Genomic DNA, 19,139 nt, shown 5'->3' with positions numbered 1-19,139 from the left:
AGTCCCGAGGCGGCCACGCGGCCTGTCCGCTTGCCGCCCGCCGTCCCTCTGACGCCCGGTCCCCCATCCGGCCGGCCAACTGACCTGGCGTCCCTGTCCTCGGCCGGCGGCGGGCTGGAGGCCGCGGGCGGCGGGTCGTAGGTTTAAGTAGCGCGCTGCGTAGCCCCTGCGGACCTGGACTTTGGCCCGCTCGGCCCCCCGCCCCTGCGGAGGCAGCCGGTGCCGGGGGCGGGGGGCGGGCACGCCCCGCAGCTCCCGCCCCGCAGTCGGCGACCCCTCCTCCACTCACCCTCGAGCACTGACCGACGCTGCCCACACGGTCCCTTGGGGGATGAGAGCCGAGCAGTAATAAAGGATTATAGCTTGATGCGTACTGGGACGGAAGAACGGGGGGCTAGGTCGGATGGTCACAAGGGACACTGGCCGGGAATGCTCAGGGAGGGGCTCAGAGGGAGGCCTGTGCGCTGAAGAAGGTGCCAGACATGCAAAGTGCGGGGGGCAGGGCGGGCTAGGAAGAGAGGCCACCTATGCAGGGGCCAGGAGGCAGGACAGAATCAAGGGTCCTTCAGGAATCTGGAAAAGTCTGGAGGAGTGGTGGAGGGGGGACGATGGTGGGGAAGGAGTATAGAAAAGTAGGTGCGATTTTGGTTGGTTGGGTGCCAAGAGAGCCTCTTTTGTAGCTAGGTGTCTGTACCTGGGGAAACGGACTCAGACTCCCTAATCTGGGAGCCCAGGCAGGCCTCTGCAACGCCAGCTGCTTCCTGATTCCGCGCCCACCTCTCTCCTCCTCGACCCCCAGCATCTACCAGGCTGGAGCGCTTGTGAGCACCTGCCTGCCGGGTTCTGGCCCCTGTGCCACCCTCCACAGCATCCTTAGCACCGAGCAGGCCCACCGTGAGACAGGAAGGACGCTGGCCTTGCACGCGCAAGCTCTGTGGCTGCGAGAAACTTTCAGTTCCTCAAAAGTAAAACCCACCACACACGACCTGACCTGTGGCACTGGCCATGACTGGGCTGGGTGAACAGCAGGTGCTGGAAGGCTGGTCTGCCCCCTGACCACTGTGCTTAGGGTGTCCAGGCAGAGGCTGCCAGAAACAGAGCCCATTCCCAAGGGAGAGGGGCCCCAGCGAGCACCCCCCACCACAGTCTATTTCACCCAAGCCCCGGTCTTCTCACCACCTACCTGGCCACTCCCGTTCTTTTATTAAGCCAGGAAAATTAGTTTTTGTGTGTTTGGAGTATCTGGGGACAAAGAAAGGTAAGTGTCAGAGGTCACCCCAGAGCTGATGCAACTGGAGGAATCCACTCCTCCACCCCTAACCCACCCCCACCACTCTCCCGCCGCCGAAAGAATGGCAGACGGGCAGAAGCCAAATGTGATCTGGACTATTTGCACCAAAAACCTTCTGCCAAAGATATTTTGGGGCAGACGTCTTTGCCTGGCCCTTTGAAACTCCCAGGTCTGAGCTTGCAGGGAAATCACCGAGGCCAACCTCTCTCGCTGGAATACTCCTTTTCAGGCATCCCTGGCGAACAGAAAAGTCACTTCTGAGCCCGCGTGCTCCTGTTGGATGGGATGTTTGTTCCTGATGCCGACCCAAAGTCCCCCTTCCTGATGCTTTAACAAACAGGGCCTTCTACCTGCAGGGTTATCGCTCTGCCCCTTGATAGCTCTTCAGATACCAGGACCCATTTATCACAGCCGACTCCTGGTCTGCTGCAGGGCAAACATCTCCAGATGACCTCTCTGGCCAGGAGTTTGACCTTTGCTACGAGAGGATCAAAGCTGACAGCCATTACCTTGCCTTCTTCCAACTCCCTGCCCGCCCTCCCCCAGTGCCACTCAGTCTGGCTGTCTGGCTCCCAGCAATCCCCAAAACTGGCTTTTATTACTAAAGTGAACATCTGCGTATTGGGTGGCCTTGGGTAAAACCTAAACCTTCCCCTACTCGGAGGTACCAGCTTATCGCCTGCGTGAGGCTGAGGTGAGGCTCAGCGGTGACAAGGCGCAGAAGTTCCTGGCTGGCACACAGTAGGTTCTCAGGAGATGTCTGTCTCCCTCCTGTCCATATAACTAAGACTCGCCTGGTAAGACCACACTCATGAATGAAGCTCATGGACATGCCCAGGTTTAGGACCAGCCCAGCACTGGGGACCAGGGTGGGGGCAAGGAGGGCAAGGGGGCTCATGGCAGCTTAGGGTCCCCCGAGCTCCTGGGAGGACGTGGCTGAGAAGCCAGGCCAGATAGCGAGAAGTGCTCTCCAGACAGCCTCTCCGGAGGGTCACCAGAACCAGGTCATCGGAAAGCCTTTAAACCCAGGAGGGCCCTCGGGGACTGTGGCCAGTATGCCCGGCACCCCCCTCCTACGTTCAGGCCTGATGGCCCCCACCGTACCCAAGGGTGGTCCAGGAACCCAGAGCAGCAGGGTCAGCAGGGGCCAGGTGGGAGAGGGGGCAGGGCAGCATTGCTGGTAATGAGTAAACCCTCCCTTCCGCCAGGGCCTAGGGAGGAGCCCCTTCCCCAGTGACCTCTGCTGCTGGGAAGAGGGCTTAGGGCTAGACTCACCGAAATCCAGTTATCCAGGGCCCAGGAAGCTCTAGCAAGGACCCAGGTAATGGTGGGGACTCCCTGCCCCCTCACCGTCCACAGCGCAGGCAACCTGCCTTCCTGCTGTTCCTGGAAAACCCCAGGCACACTCTCACCCCAGGACCTTTGCACGTGTGTGCCCTCTGCCCCGAATGCTGTTCCCCGAGATGTCCTCACGGGCCCTCCCTCACCTCCTTCCACTCAACTGAATGTGTCAGCCTCCCCCACACTCTCCATTCCCTTCCCAACTTTATTTCTCTCCGCAGTGCTGGTGCCATCTCACCAGGTGTTAGGTGTCAGGCTCCCCCATTGCATGTAAGCTTTCCAGGGGCAATGTTTCTGTCTGTTCATATTCAGCTGTCTCCCTGCCACCTGGGTCATGCTGGCACAAAGCAGGCACTCAGTAAACAATGAATGACAGAGTAGTTCTGCCATGCCCAGGTGCTGGGTGTCTTTGGGTGAACCATTTCTCTGGGCCTCTGGGACCATGTCTATGGAATGATGAGGGTGAAGGATCCTGGCCATGTGGCCAAGGGCAAGTGGCTTACCCTCTCTGACCCCCAGTAGAAGGGAAAATCTTAACCAGAGAAACAAGAGCTAAGATGTTTGAGCTGTTGCAAGGCTGCAGGCCTGGCGCTCAGCACCATCATCTTTGAGTCTCATAACTGCCCTGTGAGGGAGGGGATGTTATTCTGCAGCCCAAGTGGGAAGGTGACTCATGTGGAAGGGGCTGGTCCACAGCCACACAGCTGAGTGCATGATGGGCTTGGAACCTGCCGGCCCAGATGCAAGCCTGCCTTTGCCCCTTGGATGGAGCAGGCGATGCAAAAGGCCCAGCACCAGATCTAGTGCATTTGCAGGACCCAGCACTTGTTCACAGCCTCAGTGCTCAAAACCCACCGTGTTTCTGCACCTTTCCTGCTTCTTTTCATCACATCCACCCTTCACTGAGGAGCCTCACTGCTCCTGTAAGGACAAGAACAAAACGTGATTCCTCACCATGTCCTGTGAGTTCCCCTGTGGCCCAGGTGTGGCCACCTCCCCAGCCTGTCTTGCTCCCTGTGCTCCAGCCACAGGGCCTTTGCACATCCCATTCCCTCTGCCAGGCACACACTCCCTTCTCTTCGCGAACAGCAAGGGCGTTTCCTGCTGTGGCCACCACCGCATCCCCTGCACGCACTCAGCACCAGTCAGATACTCATCGAACATTCACCCAACAAATGAATAAGTGAATGAATGACGGTCAAAACTGCATTTCAGCCCAGTGAAATTATCCCTCAAAAATGGAGACAGAGTAAAAGGTGTTTTCAGACAAATGAAGGCTGAGAGGATTCATCCCCAGCAGGCAGGAGGCAATCCCTGAGAGTTCCTGGGGAAATGCCTGTTTCCACAGAAGCCTGGGGACACCGGAAGGATGGAAAGGATAAATCCAATGGATGTTAGACATTTGCATCAGTAAAAACATCTTGTGGGGGAAAATATTTATCTTCGTGATGGAGAGAAAAGGCAGAAAGGCCGAAAGCCCCTAGGCTTTGACCATGAGCCGACTGTCCCTGACCCCTACAGAGCCCCCTCCATCCGCAGAACATACGTCCTCCCCAAGGGCACGCAGAGCATCTGCCAGAATCGACCATGTGCCGGCGCAAAAGGAAACGTCAATCGATTTGAAAGGACTGTGGTCACACAGTTTATTCTCCTAAACACCAGTGGGAAAGAGAAAGATGACTAAAACATCTCTGACGTTTGGAATTAGACTTTTTTTGGCCGGGGGGGGGGTGGGGGTGGGTAATTAGGTTTATTTATTTGTTTATTTGGGGGGTGATGAGGGCTTTTTTATTGTTTGTTTCGTTTTATTTTAATGGAGGTGCTGGGGATTGAACCCAGGACCTCCTCCTGCCTGCTAAGCATGTGTTCTGCCACTGATCTGTCCCCTCCCCCAAGATTTTTTTTTAAAGCCCCAGAGACAAGTTCCAGTTGCTTCTACCTGGGCCAGGTGTCCAGGAGCACCAGGGCGCTTCACCTGGCCCGAGTGGGTCAGGTCACCAACCCCAATCCAGCAGAGCGGTGGGGAGACAGGTCTAGGAGAAGAAGGCATTTCCTGCTCACTCCCAGGTTCCGGGAGGGGAGGAGTAGGGGTGGGGGGACCAGGGGCCTGGGCACGTGTGCAGGAACCAGCATTCCTGGCCCAAAGCTCCGGGGTGCCTGGAGTGCCAGAGTGAAGGCTGCCCCGGGGGCTCGCACGGGACGGAGGGCTGAGCAGGAGCTGGAAGCACCGGGGATCAGCGCTAGGGTGGGTCAGCTCCACGTGGGGTCTCACTGAGGGTTATTCCCTTAGCTTTGACCCCAGGAGCACAGACAATGCGGACAGGCAGGCTACTTTCTAAAGGCCTGTCCTCTGCATGCTTGCCAGCGTGGAGTGTTACTATTCCAGACATGCTGACAGTAAGTTCACAGCTGATTAATTGTACCTCATTTAAATTGGTTTTTGGGCAGAGGGTACAGCTCAGTGGTAGAGCACGTGCTTAGCACGCACAAGCTCCTGGATTCAATCCCCAGGACCACCTCTAAAAATAAATAAAAAGATAAATAAATAAACCTAATTACCTACACCCCCAATAAATAAACTAATTAAAGTCACCTAGAAAATGTTTTAAATTAATAAATTGCACCCCCTCACCCCGCTTTCCTCCTTGATTGGAACAGGGCTCTGTGCACAGTTGACCGGGCGCCCTCGGGGCCTTCCCCCAGAAAGGCCTGTGAGCCTTGCTCTCCGCAGTCTCTCAGACTTCTTTCTTAAATCAGTTGGGCCTTTGCGACTTTTAAGTGATTAAAACTTTCTTTTTTTACTTTGAAAAATTTCCAACCCATCCAAAATTGCAAGAATTATACAATAAACACCCACCTACCCTTCACCTAGACCGACCCACTCTCACTCCTCGGCATTTGCTTTGTCCGTTCATAGGCAGTTTTTGTCAGGGAGTAATTTGAGGGTCTGTTGCGGGTTCTTCACCCCTGAACACTTCAGCGGGTCCTCCTGAGACATCCCGTGGGAAGCCTCAACACCACCCCCAGAATCAGCAGGTTTGTGGCGGATCCGGAGGACGGCGAACACGGAGGCCACATTCAGATGTCACGCCTCTCCTGGTACGTTTGCTCAGATCCAGGCTCCAGGCAGAATCACGCGCAGCCCCGAGCGTCGTCTCACTGCCGCGAGAGTGTGCGGTGGTCCTCACCCGCATCGCTGTGGCCACAGCTGCCGGACGCAGCCTGGGGTCTGGGGCCAGCTCGGGCGTCCCAGAGCTTTGTTTCCCGCCATGTGAAGGTCGCCCAGAGAGCACTGACCTTGTAGGACTGTGGTCAGGATCAAAGGGGACAATGCCTTCGGCCCAGTGCCCAGCGCACATGACGTACTTAGTAAGTGTGTTATGCGTTCCTGTTACCACACTGCTGGACTCTTACCATCGGCTGCGCTGCCCAGGTCCCCCTAAGGAGCCCCAGCCTCTGCTCTCAAGGACTCCAACGGTCTGCTGTTAACGAATTAGATGGAGAACTAGCCCCTGCTTAAGGTGGGCAACCCCCGGGAGCGCCCTGCCCTGGTCCCAGAGTTGCCCCTTCCCCGATCCAAACTTGAGCATCTCGACAGGGCTGCCGGGGCACCAGATGGCTGAGGGCCTTGAAAGGAGGTCCGGCCAGGTCACAGTGACCCATCGGCCACAGGAAACTCAGAGCCAGCCTGGACCCTCCCCGAAGGGCTTTGCCCTCCTTCGGCCCAGCTGGGGGGCCCAGCCCCTAGCACGCGTGTGTGGATCAGGTATGAGAGCCTTTGGGTGTGTGTTTCTGGGCATGTGAGCAAGTGTCTAGTTTCAGTGTGTGAGAACAGGTGTGTCTGTGTACAGGGGAGGGTATGCCCAGTATAAGTGAGCGTGCATGTGTGTTACCGGGGCAGTGGCTGTAAGTCTCACACTCAGAGCACCGCCGTCCAGAGGCTGCCCCTCCCGCCCACATGGGGACCAAGCACACCCGGGAGGCCCGGCCTGGCTCTGCACATACACACTGATCAGGGGCAAATGCCCCGGCCTCCCTGGGCCCCCAATTCCTCTGTTGCTTGTCATGAGGGTCAAAGGCAGCAGCCCCTTTCCCCAGCTCCCGGTGGGACACTCAGACCTCACTCAGGAAGAGGACAGGGTGAGCTCCAGGTGGCCTTGACAACGGAGAGGTTACAAGAGGTCCCAGTGTCCAGCGGCCGGCAGGTGTGGGGCCCAGGGCCACAGCCTGCATGCTCCTCACGGCCATTCCATGTTTGTGTTTTTCGGCCACTTCATATTTTGTTTTGCTTTTTTAACGAACTGACTATTTTTCAGAGCACTTTTAGGTTTACAGAAAAAACGAGCAGAAGGCACACGGTATCCCATATACTTGAAAAATTTTGATATTGATATAAAATTAATCATTTAACCATGTTAAAGTGTATGGTTCAGTCGTTTTTAGCACATTCGCAATGTCGTGTGACCGTCAGTCATCATCCCCCAGTTCCAGAACACGCCTGTCCTCCACACGGAAACCCGGGACCCACCAGCAGTCCCCCTCCACCCTCCTCCCCACGCTGGCAACCGCTAATCTACTTTCCCTTCAGATCTGCCTGGCCTGGAAGTTTCACAGAAACAGGGTCAGGCGATATGATGTGCGGCCTTCGGCGTCTGGCTGCTTTCACCGAGCGGGAGGTTTCTGAGGGTCCCCATGCTGTAGCAGGTGTCGGTGCTTCAGCCCTTCCTGCGACTGAATGACATCCCGCTGCTTGGATGGACCACACCTGTTCACCCAGCCACCCGCTGATGGGCACCAGGATTGCTTCCTCTTTTCGGTGGCTGTGAATTGTGCTGCTGTGGGCATTTTTTGAGGAACTTCCAGGCTTTTCCACCGCGGCTGAACCATTTCACTTTCCCACTGGCTTCTTTGAAGGTAGCTGTTCTCCTCGGTGTGCGGTGGTGCCTCGCTGTGGTTTTGCTTTGCGTTTTCCGGGTGTTTAATGCCGCTGAACACCTTTTCCTGTGCTGCTGGCCGTCTGTATGTCTCCTTTGGAGAAATGTCTGTCCAGATCTTTTGCCCGTTTTTAATTGCGTGATCTGCCTGTTTTTTAAACTGAGTTCTAAGGTAAAGGGTAATTACACCTCAGCAATCATTTAAAACGGAAAGGGGGACATCTCAGTTTCTCAGGCTTGTCAGCCTTGTCGCCCAGGACTCGCGTTGTGCGGGCTGCCCCCCCCCCCCCCCGCCAGCGTTTGCAGCCCTCCTTGCCCTCCCTCCCTGGGAGGACAGAGCACACTGTGCCCAGGAGGCTGCTTCCAGTCACGCCTGAGGCTGTTCGCCCAGCTCAGGGCTCCTTATAGTGTTTTCCCAGGCACTGCCACCTTGGATGGATGCAGGGAAAGCTACAGCCGGTTTCTTAAAAATAGAATTACACCCGGGTTTTTTCTTCCAGTCATGTTACATGACTGTTTTCCATTTTTAAGACTTTGCTTCCAGACTCTTTCCACCTGCCAGACTTCACCCCCACGGGGGCTCTTCCAGGCACCTGGCCCCCAGCTCCCTCCATTCCCCAGCTCCCCAACTCCCTTCCCCCCCTCCACAATGAATCAGTCACCTGAAACTGTTCTCTGGGATGGCTCTGCTCAGGCCTTATGAGCTCCCACCTGGTCGGTCCCCCAGCCTCCACCCTTTCCAAAGCATCCTTCACTAACAGCAGGTGACTCCCCTGCCCAGAAACCCACAATGGCTCCCTACTGCCAGGACCGAAATGCAGTCCTCTCAGGCTGGTGTCGAAGACCCTCTGTGAACCAGCTCCTTCATTTGTTCATCCACTTTTCCGAGTACCTACTGTGTGTGAGGGACTACGGTGGACAAAAAACAGGGCTTTGAGGGGAAGCAAGCACTACAGGGTAACTGGCGGTCTGGTGGCCCACAGGAGACAACGGGGGCAGGCAGGAGGGGACCAAGCCCAGCTTGAAGAGGGGGCTCCCCAGCACCCACTCTGCTCCAACCACATCAAGTCCCGCCAGCTCCCAGAATGCACCTGCCACCCCAGCAAACCCTCCGAAGACCCCCTGCTCCTCCCTCTGGCAAACTCCGCCAGCCTTCACCACCTGGTTGCAGTGTCTCCTCCGTTACAAAGCCTCCCACCCCCTGTGCAAAGCTGATTCGTTGGTCCTGCCTTTGAGACGCCCCCAGCCCCACAGAGACCCCCCCCCATGTGGATCTCATCCAGGGACTGTTTTAATATGACTTGCTGGTTAACCGGCTGCCTTCCTGGTTTTCTTTCCTGCTACTGTAGGCACACCAGACACAGTGAGCGCCCCTTTTCCCCTCCAGCACCTCAGACCCCCGCCAAGGAGAGACAGCCTCTCCTGTCCCCATTTGCAGCATCTGCTAATGCAGTGTTCTCAATCGGGGTGATTTTGCTGCATACGCCCCCACCCCAGGGGCCCTGGGCAACATCTGGAGACATCTGCGGCTGTCCCGGCCGAGAGGTGCTGTGGACACGGCGCCAGGGAGCCGGCCCAGCATCCTGCAAGGCGCAGGCCGCCTCCCGGCCACGGACCCAGCCTCAAACGCAACGGCGCGGTTCTAACGTGGGGCGGAGGCCCAGGATCGGGGCGGGAGCTGGCGGTGCTGGGCCAGGTGGGCGTCCAGGCGCCGGCCGTCGGGGAGGGGGGCCGCGGCCACGTGACTGCGCCCCAGCCAGTCAGCGAGTGGATGTGAGGCCGCCGCTGCTGGCCGGGCGCGCGCGGCTCCGGATGCGGGCGCCCCCAAGAGCTGCGGACCCTCAGCCCCGGCGACGCCGGGTGCAAACCGGGCCCAGACTCGGATGCCGGCTCCTTGGGTCTGCGGGGCCATCCCGTGTGCAAGGCCAGGTCCCTGGGCTTTTCCCGGCTGAAGCCGTTTACCCTGAGCACCCCCACCTCCCCCACCACATTCCTGGGCAGCTTTTCCAGCCCTGACACTTGGGCTCGATGTTTAAAAGAAGAGGGGTTTCTCTGCACTCAGAGCTGGCAACAGTTCGTACCAATTACACAACTTGTCACCCTTTTCTGTGGACTGTGACCCCTGAGGGGCGGGTCACCACGGTCGGTGGAGGCCGCAGCACTGGGCAGTCCCAGGAGCTGTTTGTGGACCTCTCTGTGCAGGGGTGGCCCTGCTGGCCACCTGCTCTGCCTTCAAGTCTATCAGTTAGGAACACATTTACCTGTAAAAAAACAAAATCCAAAGAGGCATAAACAAATAGGTAAGAGGTTCTTTTTTCCACATAACACAACTAGAGGCAGGCAGTTGCTAGCACCAGGGACCCTGACTCCACCATCCCTAATATAACTGACCTCTCAGCCTGAGGCTTCAGCCTCACAGTCACAAGATGGCTGCCATAGCTCTAGTCCTCACACCTGGGTTCCTGATGAGCCAAGGTCAAGGGCCGCACTAGCTGCACCTGTCTCTTTTTTCGAGGCGAGCAGAAGCTTTCCCAAAAATGCCCCCAGCCGACTTCCACTTCAGGATTGATTGGCCAGAACTGGGTCATATGACCAGCATGAGCAGCTGGGAAATTTGATAACGAAACGATCACCACTGGCTTAGAATAGTGAATCAAAAACACGTTAAGGTTTTGTAAGCACAAAAGGAATAGGCGTTACGAAAGAGGCCAATGGTGTCTGCCTCGATTTCCAGTCATATTTCTGGAGCTGTTGTCAGCAAGCCCTCTTCTCCCAGGACCAACAGGGCCACCATGTCTGGTGCTCCCCAGCTGGAGACTCTGTGGGAATGACCAGCAGGAGAGTTCAGGGCTCCGTTGCTGACCTTCCCATATCCGCCCACGGCCTGTCCCAGCATTTCTTTCCGGGAAGCCTTCGGTGTGGCCACTACCCCTGTCCACTTGGCCCCTCCCAGCAGAGACCAACCCAGGCACTCAGCAAAGCTGGACTCTGTCCCCAGGAGATGGAAGGAGAGTCCCTGAGTCAGTCTCCCAGCAAAGACGGCTGGGTCAGTGGTTTGAGCATAATAAACCCAGCATTCCCAGTCACTCCCATTTGAGAAGCTATCACGTTTCCCCACATGAGCTGCACATAACCACTGGGGCTCACATATAGAATCCAGAATTCCAAGAATATGAAACTAAAAATAGCCGGAGGTGGGGAGATGTGTTCCTGGGCAGATAACATGTGGCCAAATGTCAGCAACCAGATGGAAGAATCCGAGGGCTGGGAACAAGGTGACTACAGCCAATGCGTGCCAAGCACCTACTATGCACCAGGGGTGCCTGCTGTGCGCCAGGTGCTGGATGGAGCACGTCACAGCCCTCCGCGTATTCTTGGAGCCTCAAGCCAGCCCTAGGAAGTTCTGACGTCTCCACTGTTCTGCAGACAGGGACACCAAGGCTCACGGGGGTGATGCCTGGGGTGGGGCCCAGGATATGAGCTCTGTGGTTTCCCAGTTTTACTTAAATGCCTCAGTCTCCTCATCTATAAAATGGGAATGATAGCAGACCCCACCTCAGGCTCACTAGGAAAACCCAGAGCATGAGTACGTGGAAAGGGCTCAGGGCGAGGCTGGCACACAGTGAGCCCTTGAGCTGTGGGACTGGAGCAAATCCCTCTACGTCTGGTTTCCTTGCCTGTGAATAGTGACAGTACTCCTGTCCTCATAGGCCTGTTGTGCCCAGATGGCTCAGGGAAGCCTGCGCACACGCCAGGTCACTGGCTGCTTCCACCATCTGTTATCACCCAGACCCATGAGCTTCCCTTTGACCCCTGCAAACTAGCCCCGTATATTAAGCTCCAGCTCTGGGCTGACCTTCTGGGAGAAACAAAAGAAGTGTTTAAACACACCTCTATCGCTGGCCACGGTGTCCATGGGCCATGTGTCCAAAGCACGGTGTCCGTCAAGGCCCAGGTCAAAGGTCACTTCCTCTGAGAGGGCCTCCCTGACGACTCCAGCCCGGCAGAGCCCTCCCCTCTCCTCTGGTCTCAGGTGCACAGATCACCCTTGCCTGTCTCCACCCAGCAGAGAGCTGGGACTCACATGCATTTAGGTGACGTGGGCGAAGGGAGGGGTGCAGGCCCACGTCCAGGGGGAGCATGGGGGCCTGCCCCGAGGCGTCCAGCTGCAGGATCCACGGCCCAGCCACCTGCCAGGCAAAACCCAGCTGGTGGTGAGGCTGGGACCTCTCTGCGGATGGTGACAGCCCCGGGAGGCAGAGGTTTGCTTTTTCAAGTTGGCGTGTTTTCAGGGTCGCCTCAGTACCTGCAGGTTTAACTGGAAGGAGGTGGCTTTGGGGATGGCTCTCCCTGCGCCCACAGCATCACTCCAGGCATCTGTGGTCTCAGATGTGCCCCGCCTGCACCTCTGCCCTCCACTCAGCTGGTCCTCCTGCCAACCCACCTGTCAACCCACCACCCTCCTGGGCCCACAGCACAGCCTTCGAGGACCTGCCCCACCACTGCCCCTCAGAGGCCCAAGAGAGGTCCCCAGGCAAGCAGCGGGGTCCTGCAACCGGCCAGGGTGACGACGATGGAGCCACCAGGAACTGAGGCAGCAGCTGTACTGTCCCGGGCGGGAAAGGCGGACACCGCACCTCCTGAACCAAGAGCATGGCTGTGCCTCTGAGCCCTTCTCGCCAGAACCAGCCGCCCTGAATCTGCCCCAGCAGGTGCAGAGGGAGCCTGGCCCTGGGACAACCTGACGGCAGCTCCGCCTGCCGTGAGATTGGTCAGGAGACCGGCCAGGCCACGAAGGCAGCTCTTGGGTCTAGACCGCGTGGTTCTACCTGCCCCTACCCCCCGGGATGCTTGGCCACATCTGGAAACATGTTACGTTGTCATATCTGGGGGTGCCACTGGCATGTCGTTGGGGGAGGCTGAATGTCCCACAGTGCTCAGGGCAGCCCCACAGTAAAGGGGTTTCTGTCCCAAATGTCAAAGGTGGGGAGGCTGAGTGGCCCCCAGGCAGCTCTGGGGGTCTGGAGGCAGGGAGTGGTGTGAAGCGATGCCTCACCCTAGCTTTGGTTCGCGTTTCTCCCATAACTGGCAACGTGGAGCTCCGTTTAGTGTGCCTGCTGGCCATCTGGAGGCCTTCTTCTGATGGGGGTCTCCCCTGTCTTTTTAGGTCTCCTGCTCACTTTTTGATTGGGTTGTTTTTTATGTTGAGCTCTATGAGCTGCTTGTACATTTTGGAGATTAATCCCCTGTCTTTTGCATTATTTGCAAATATTTTCTCCCAGTCTGTAGGTTCTCTTCCCCAGGTCCTTTTTGTGGGCTGTATATCAGGAAGGTAGGCACACCTGTCCACCCACAGCTTCAGGGCACCCAGTCACCTGTGTACCTCGTGGAGATGTTTCCGGGGGCTCAGGCTGACATGCACAGTTGCACAGGTTGGGCACTATGCAACCCAACTGGGGTCTGTTTGCACAGGCTTGGACATCACTAGTGTCCTCCCTAGGGTTAGGAGGTGCGCAGCCCACACAGTGAGGCCTGGCAGTCATGTTCGTTGGGGAACTGCTGTGTTTGGAAGGTAAGGGGCTCCCGTGAGAAGAGACAGGAATGTTTGGGAGAAACATGCTGGTTTTCTCTGCTTCTGAAGGTCACATGCGCTCTCTGACATTTAAACACAGCCACTGCAGTCACCCTGCATCCTGTGTTTTCCTTCTGAGAAGAAGAACTTGGCCAGGAAAGGTCAGCTCCGAGGTCCACCCCGCCACCAGGGAGCACCGCTGTGTCGCCACAGTCGCTGGGTGGTGGGAGGCCCCATTGTGCATGCGGAACCTGACTTCTCGCAGGCCAGGTGGCCGTGCCTCACTTGGCCTTGGGGTCAGCAGACAGAATCCCCTGGGGACCCCACTGGGCCTGCACCTTAGGGGTCCGCAGTGGGTACAGTGCCCCCCGGAACTGTGCAAACACGAGCTGCCTTCCAGCAGCGTCAAGAGAGCCCCAGGTCTGGGCCCAGGCTACCTCTGTTCGCTTTATCTCTTGCGCAGAATTGTACCTCTCAGTGTCAGGTCTTCCCTTCCCTGGAACCCCCTTGCCTTGCTGCGGGGTCAGGTGAGACCCACCTTTTGTTCCACAGTGTGACCATCACCATCCATCAGTCACACCATCCTTCCCCAACCTGTGGTCCCCAGAGATGCCCACCCCGAGGGGACTGGGGAAGAACGTGGTGGGGGCCTGGGGTCTCCTGGCCCCAGGGAGCTCAGTTACAATGATAGAGACAGCAGGAGATGTCACGTGACTCTGGCTAGACCCCCCCTCCAACGCTGCGCGTTTATGTCAGGATGTCCCACAGGAAGGCCCCATTGTCAGTCTCATTAAGTAGGAGACTTGCCTGGGGGGTGGGGGGAACAAATCACACAATGAGATAAAATGAGAGGCGTCTCCAATGGGCAGTGGTTATAATTTGCCAAGACCACCCCTGTAGCGCAGCCTGAGAATGCGGAGACAGAGGGGCTGCGGGCTGGGTCTGAGGGCCCTGAACAGGGAAGGGCGGCTTCTGCCCACCCCGCAGTCCTCACAGCACATTCATCGCTGTCACCAGGAAATCGCACCAGGGACCTTCTCGTCGTCCAGGAAGGACCCAGAGAGAACTGACTATTTCACACTGTTTAAACTGAGGCCAGAGAAAGCTGAGCGGGTGGGGACACACCTCCACCCTGCCTGAGGTCTTTCCCTGAAGCTGCCCCAGGCCCACCCCAGGAGCCAGCTCCAGGCCTGGAGCCCTGGCCCGGCCCCTGTGACCCCTCTGGCCTCTCTGGCCCCAGGCTTGGCTCCGGCCCCAAGCAGGGCAGGGTGACCAAACCGCTGCCCTGTGACCTCCTGGGCATCTGTGAAAGCTTCGGCCCCATCCTCCTGAGAGTGGTGGCCAGGCCCCTCTGCGGCTGCTGCTCTTCCTGTTATTTATCGGGCACTAGGGGACACAGCCCCCTCCCCATTCTGCGCCTACTTGGCATGTAACCATCATGCTCTTTGAGCGCCGGCCAAGTGCTCAGCACTGGGCATTCACTGCGGACCAGGCAGGCGGGGGCTATGTGTAAGCCTATCCTTGGTCTCTCCCTCATGGGGGGCGCTGAGCTGATGTGGCAGAAGGGGACCTGGTGGCAAGTTTGGTGACCAGGGAAAGCCTCTCTAAGGAGGTGACCATCTGACTGAGACCCACAGACAAGATAACCAGCTTTGCAAAGTTGTTGGGGTAGAGCTGTCCAGGTGTGGGGGCAGCAGGAACCAAGGCCTGGAGGCAGGAGCGAGGGGCCCAGCCTGGCTGGGGCGCAGTGGGAGGGCCGCCCAGTGGTGAGCCGGGAGGGTGGGAGGTCCACCAATCCGAACCCCGGCTCTCCTGGCCAGGCTGAAGCCCAGGCTGAGGACAGAGTCAGGAGGCGGGGAGGGGGCGTCCACTCCTGAGGGACGCTGACCTGCCCACCGGCACTCAGCCCTGCGCAGAGCTCAGGGGCACCTCCTTCTGGGGCGAGCAGGCTCTGGGGGGTGGTCTCTATGGTCTGCCTGGGATCCCACAGCCTCCAGGCACTGGGGCAGATGCAGCGCCAGCTGGAGGGGGGATCCTGGGGGTGGAGGCTGAGGGGCCAGGGGTCTGCCTATGCCACCTCAGTGCCCCCGACTTGGCCAATGAAGAAACAGAGGCCTCAGTGCAGGGCAGGGGGCTGGGATGGTTTGGTGATCGGCTGCCTGCCATGGTTCAGCCCCATCAAGGTCAGGAGCCACTGTTATCCCCGTTTTACAGGTAAGGAAACTGAGGCTCAGAGACGTCCTGCTGCTTGTGCAAGGCCACACAGCAGAGCTGGGGTTCAATTAGAGACCCTCAGGGACGGGAGAGGAGACTTCATACAGGTCAGCCTCCAGCCAGCAACCTTGTGTTCTCTCCAACTGGGAACTGTAATCTGAAATCGTGTCAGCAGGAACCTGGAGGGCTCACCTGCACCTGGGGCTCTGCGAGGGCTGCAGCCAAGTGTGCGAGACCTGGCCCCGGCCCTGGCTCTGGCCCGACTCATCAGGCGTCCGGGGGCTGGTCCAGGCCCCTCGTGGGCGACGCAGTGTCTGTCGTGGACTATGTCACAGTTTCCCGGCCCCTGCCCGTGCCTTTGGGTTATTTCCAGTTGTGCTGTCTGCAAGGGTGCTCTGGATCTGGCCCAGGTCCCGACTGTGGCTTCCCCGCCCTCACCTGGGCTGGCTGCCGAGCCTCTTCCCCTCGACGGTGAGGGCAGGCCTCGTGGAGCAGGCGCAGGACCCTCGGGGAAACCAGGAGCAGTGCGTGGGGCGGAGCAGGCCTGCACGTTGTTCCTGGTATCAGCACCGCCTGGCTGGAACGAGTCCAGGAAATCCCTGGCAGGCGTCAGCTGTGACCCCAGGTGCTGGGGCCTTCAGGGCTGGGCCAGAGGGAGGAAGGAAATGCATTTCAAGCCTGGAGCCTCTAAGGCCCAATCCTGGCTACTTTCAGACCAGGCTCAGGGGGAAATGGGCCAAGAGGCAGCAGTCAGAGTCTGGCCTGGCCCACCAATTCCCTGAGCTGGTCATCTCCCAGCTCGGCCCCACGCCCACCCCGCCAATGGAGCGGTGGGTCCTGTGAAGCACCAGGAATCAGGCAGCAGGGCTGCGGGGAGTCCAGATGGCAGGATCTGAGGGGCCACTGAGCCCCTGGCCTGGGAGTGGTTGTCACTCAGTGACCAGGGAACAGGCTTCGCTGGCCACTCAGGACAGACGCCAGGCCCCACCAGCACCAGTCCTCCACACAGAGGTGCCCTGGTGACCGTAGGATCAGCGCTGGGGGTGCCGACAGCAGTGGGGCCCCAGGTGGGGGTGGTCCTGTCCAGACACGCAACTTTGGCCGCGAGGCTGGCCGCATATCCCTGCTGTTGGGGACGTTGGCCAGCATGTAGTCCCCAGGGTAGGGCTGGGAAGGCTTCCCCCTATACAGTCACTGCTTTTGAGGGATTCAAGAACCTACTAATTTTTTTTGTGGGGTGGTAATTCGGTTGGTTGGTTTGTTTATGTATTTATGTATTTATTTATTGAAATGGGCAGGATGGAACCCAGGATCTCCTGCTTGCTGAGTGCAAGCTCTACCCCTGAGCTACACCCTCCCCCAAAGAACATACTTATTTTATCAACAATACAGATAAGGAAACCTTGAGCACTGTTTTTTCCGAAAGACTGGTGTCGTGTGCGGTTGGGACCGGGAACGAAGGTGGAAGGAGGGCTCGGCCAGCGGTCGTCTGAGCCCGGGGGCAGGCCTGCAAGGACCTTGAACGCTCCGGCGGGGCGGGAACGCCGGTCTCCCCGTTTGTCTCCAGCGCTTTGGACAGTTTTGTGTCAACGCCTGGGCAGCAGCGCCACCTGGTGGACGGCAGGGGGCACTGCGGGCACTTCCTGCGCGGGCAAGGGTGGGGGGCGGGGCGCCCCGGACCCCAGCCTCCCCCAGGATCCCTGCCTCCCCGAGGCCTGCGCCCTGGGCTGGCCCGGTTGACACCTAGCATCCTGGCCTCCTTTCCCTACAGGTGCATCGCACCGGAGTGGGAAATTTCAGTAGAGGCCAGAGAGCAAGCAGCGCCTGCAGGCTGCGCGGGCCCAGGCGTTGGCTGGGACGCGGGGCCCTGCCCTGGCCCTGCACCCTCCGTCTGGACTGCGGAGGGATCTCTCTGTTCCCTGACCGGAACCCCCGGCCTTGGAAGCCAGGATTCTGGGCGAATTCCTCACTCCCCACTCAATGTGCCGTATGGGCTGGAAGGCCTGCTCCCAGGGTACCGCCCGGCCATGACCAGGAGTGGTGGCGACCACAGCTCTCCCATGTGTCTGTGCCCCTCTTCTTTGTATAAGGACACCAGTCCTGGGATTGAGTGAGGGCTCGCCCTAGACCCAGCATGACTGCACTTTGAGATCTTTTTCTAATACATCTGCAAAGACCTTATTTCCAAGTGAGGTCTCATGCCGAGGGGCCAGGTGGATGTGAATTCTGGGGAACACTGTTCAACCTACCAGAGTCAGGATCAAACAATAACCTGTCTCCCCTCCCCTCCTCCCTCCCCTATCTCCCGCCCCCAGCTCCCCTCCTCCATCTCCCCTTCCCCCACCCTTCCTCCCTCTCCAGCGCCAGCCTCACCCTGCCCTTCCCCGCAGCTCCCTTACTCTTGCCCCTCCTGCACGCCTCCCCCGCCGCATTCTCTGCCACTTTGGTTCTGCAGCAGTGCCCTCCTTCCCACCCCTGACAACGCTGACCGCGGTCCAGTGGCCCTCAGCACCCATTGCCTCCTCTTCTCTGCCTCCCCAGACAGTGAGGCCGGGAAGCTGAGACCACGCTCCCGGTCCCTGGCCACTAGGTCCTGGGCATCCAGTGCGCAGGCCCTCTGAGGGAGGGGTTCCTCTCTGCCTGGACTCTGTTTGGCTGCTGCAGCCACCTGGGCCCCAGGCTCCGGCTTCGAGAGTGTGGAGAGGCTGCTGTGGTGATGGCAGCTCCTGGCCTGGCTTGGGGAGCCCCTGCTTCCCCACTGTCTGGACTGTGGCAGAGCCGGAGGGTCCGTTCTGGAGCCTGGTTCCGCAGGCCAAGCGGCAGTGCTGCTGCCGTGGCTGTGTCAGTGAGGACCGGCGGGGTTCTGCTGTGGTGGCAAGCAGTCCCCGCAGCTCAGTGACCCTCAGCCCTGAAAGGCTCAGTAGTGGCGTTTCAGATGCAACGCCAGATCAGATCCCTCAGAGGGGGAATCAGTGGTTGCGCTGCATTAAAATTTAAAAGCTCTGCTCCTTGAAGACACTGTCAAGACAGTGAGAAGGGCAGAGAGGGAAAAAAGAAAGGAACGATTTCTCGCTCACACTGCACATCTGACCCAAGGGGCAGGGAGACACCGTGCATCAGAGCCACTCCAGGGCCCAGGCTAACCGGCTCAGTCTGAATGCAGGCGAGTGGGTCTGGGCAAAGGGAGAGGGAGGAATTGCAATGAACTCTTGCAGGTGCTTCCTGGAGGTGGTGTACTCGCTTCTGCTCATATTTCGTTGGCCAGAGCAGGTCACCTGCCACCCCTGACTTCAAAGCGAGTGGGATGTTCTCACCACGTTGCCTAACGTCAGGAGGGGAACCAGAAACCCCATGATGGCCGCAGATGCCACATGGAACCCGGCCACACACACACGCACATGCGCACACACACGCCCCCTCAGCACACCCAACAGACTTGCCGGGCTGTTCCTCAGCTGTTGGGGACAAGGGCCCTCAATCTGGGGAGGGAATAATTTCCAAACCCATCAAATACTTTCTGAGAAACTACCCTGCTCGTAGGGCCAGGTTACAGCCCAGGCAGCCAGACTGAACCAAGCGGAAGGTATGCGTCTCCAGACCTCCCTCCCCGAGCTCCAGCGAAGGGTGGGGACTAGGCAGCCCCAGGCTTTGTGACCAGGTAAAAGCAGTGTAACTTACATACAGATTCATCAGCTTCTAGTGCAAGATTCTGTGAGTTTTGACAAATGTATGAAACCATGTAGCTACTACCCCTGTTATGACATACAACACTCACATCACCCCCAAA

The 19,139-nt window shown here is 58.4% G+C and overlaps 1 protein-coding gene across 4 annotated transcripts in view; it reads right to left on the bottom strand.

The window, feature by feature from the left end:
• PEMT (phosphatidylethanolamine N-methyltransferase) overlaps positions 1-906 on the bottom strand; it is a 33,497-nt gene extending 32,591 nt beyond the window's left edge. The window contains exon 1 of one of the 4 annotated variants that reach the window (XR_010384373.1): positions 695-906. Coding sequence is in view for 1 of the 4 variants with exons in the window: in XM_064494864.1 (XP_064350934.1) it covers positions 695-802 (108 nt within the window). In the remaining 3 variants the exon portion in view is untranslated. Of the gene's footprint in view, positions 1-84; positions 143-289; positions 416-694 lie in introns of those variants that run through there. The other 3 variants (XM_064494864.1, XM_031467433.2, XM_031467435.2) reach the window with 3 other exon arrangements.
• Between the last annotated feature and the right edge of the window lie 18,233 nt (positions 907-19,139).

This window comes from Camelus dromedarius, chromosome 16, assembly GCF_036321535.1.
Source record: "Camelus dromedarius isolate mCamDro1 chromosome 16, mCamDro1.pat, whole genome shotgun sequence".
Taxonomy (NCBI): Eukaryota; Metazoa; Chordata; class Mammalia; order Artiodactyla; family Camelidae; genus Camelus; species Camelus dromedarius.
Note: the sequence above shows the minus strand (reverse complement) of the source record. Positions and strands in the feature narration are given on the sequence as shown.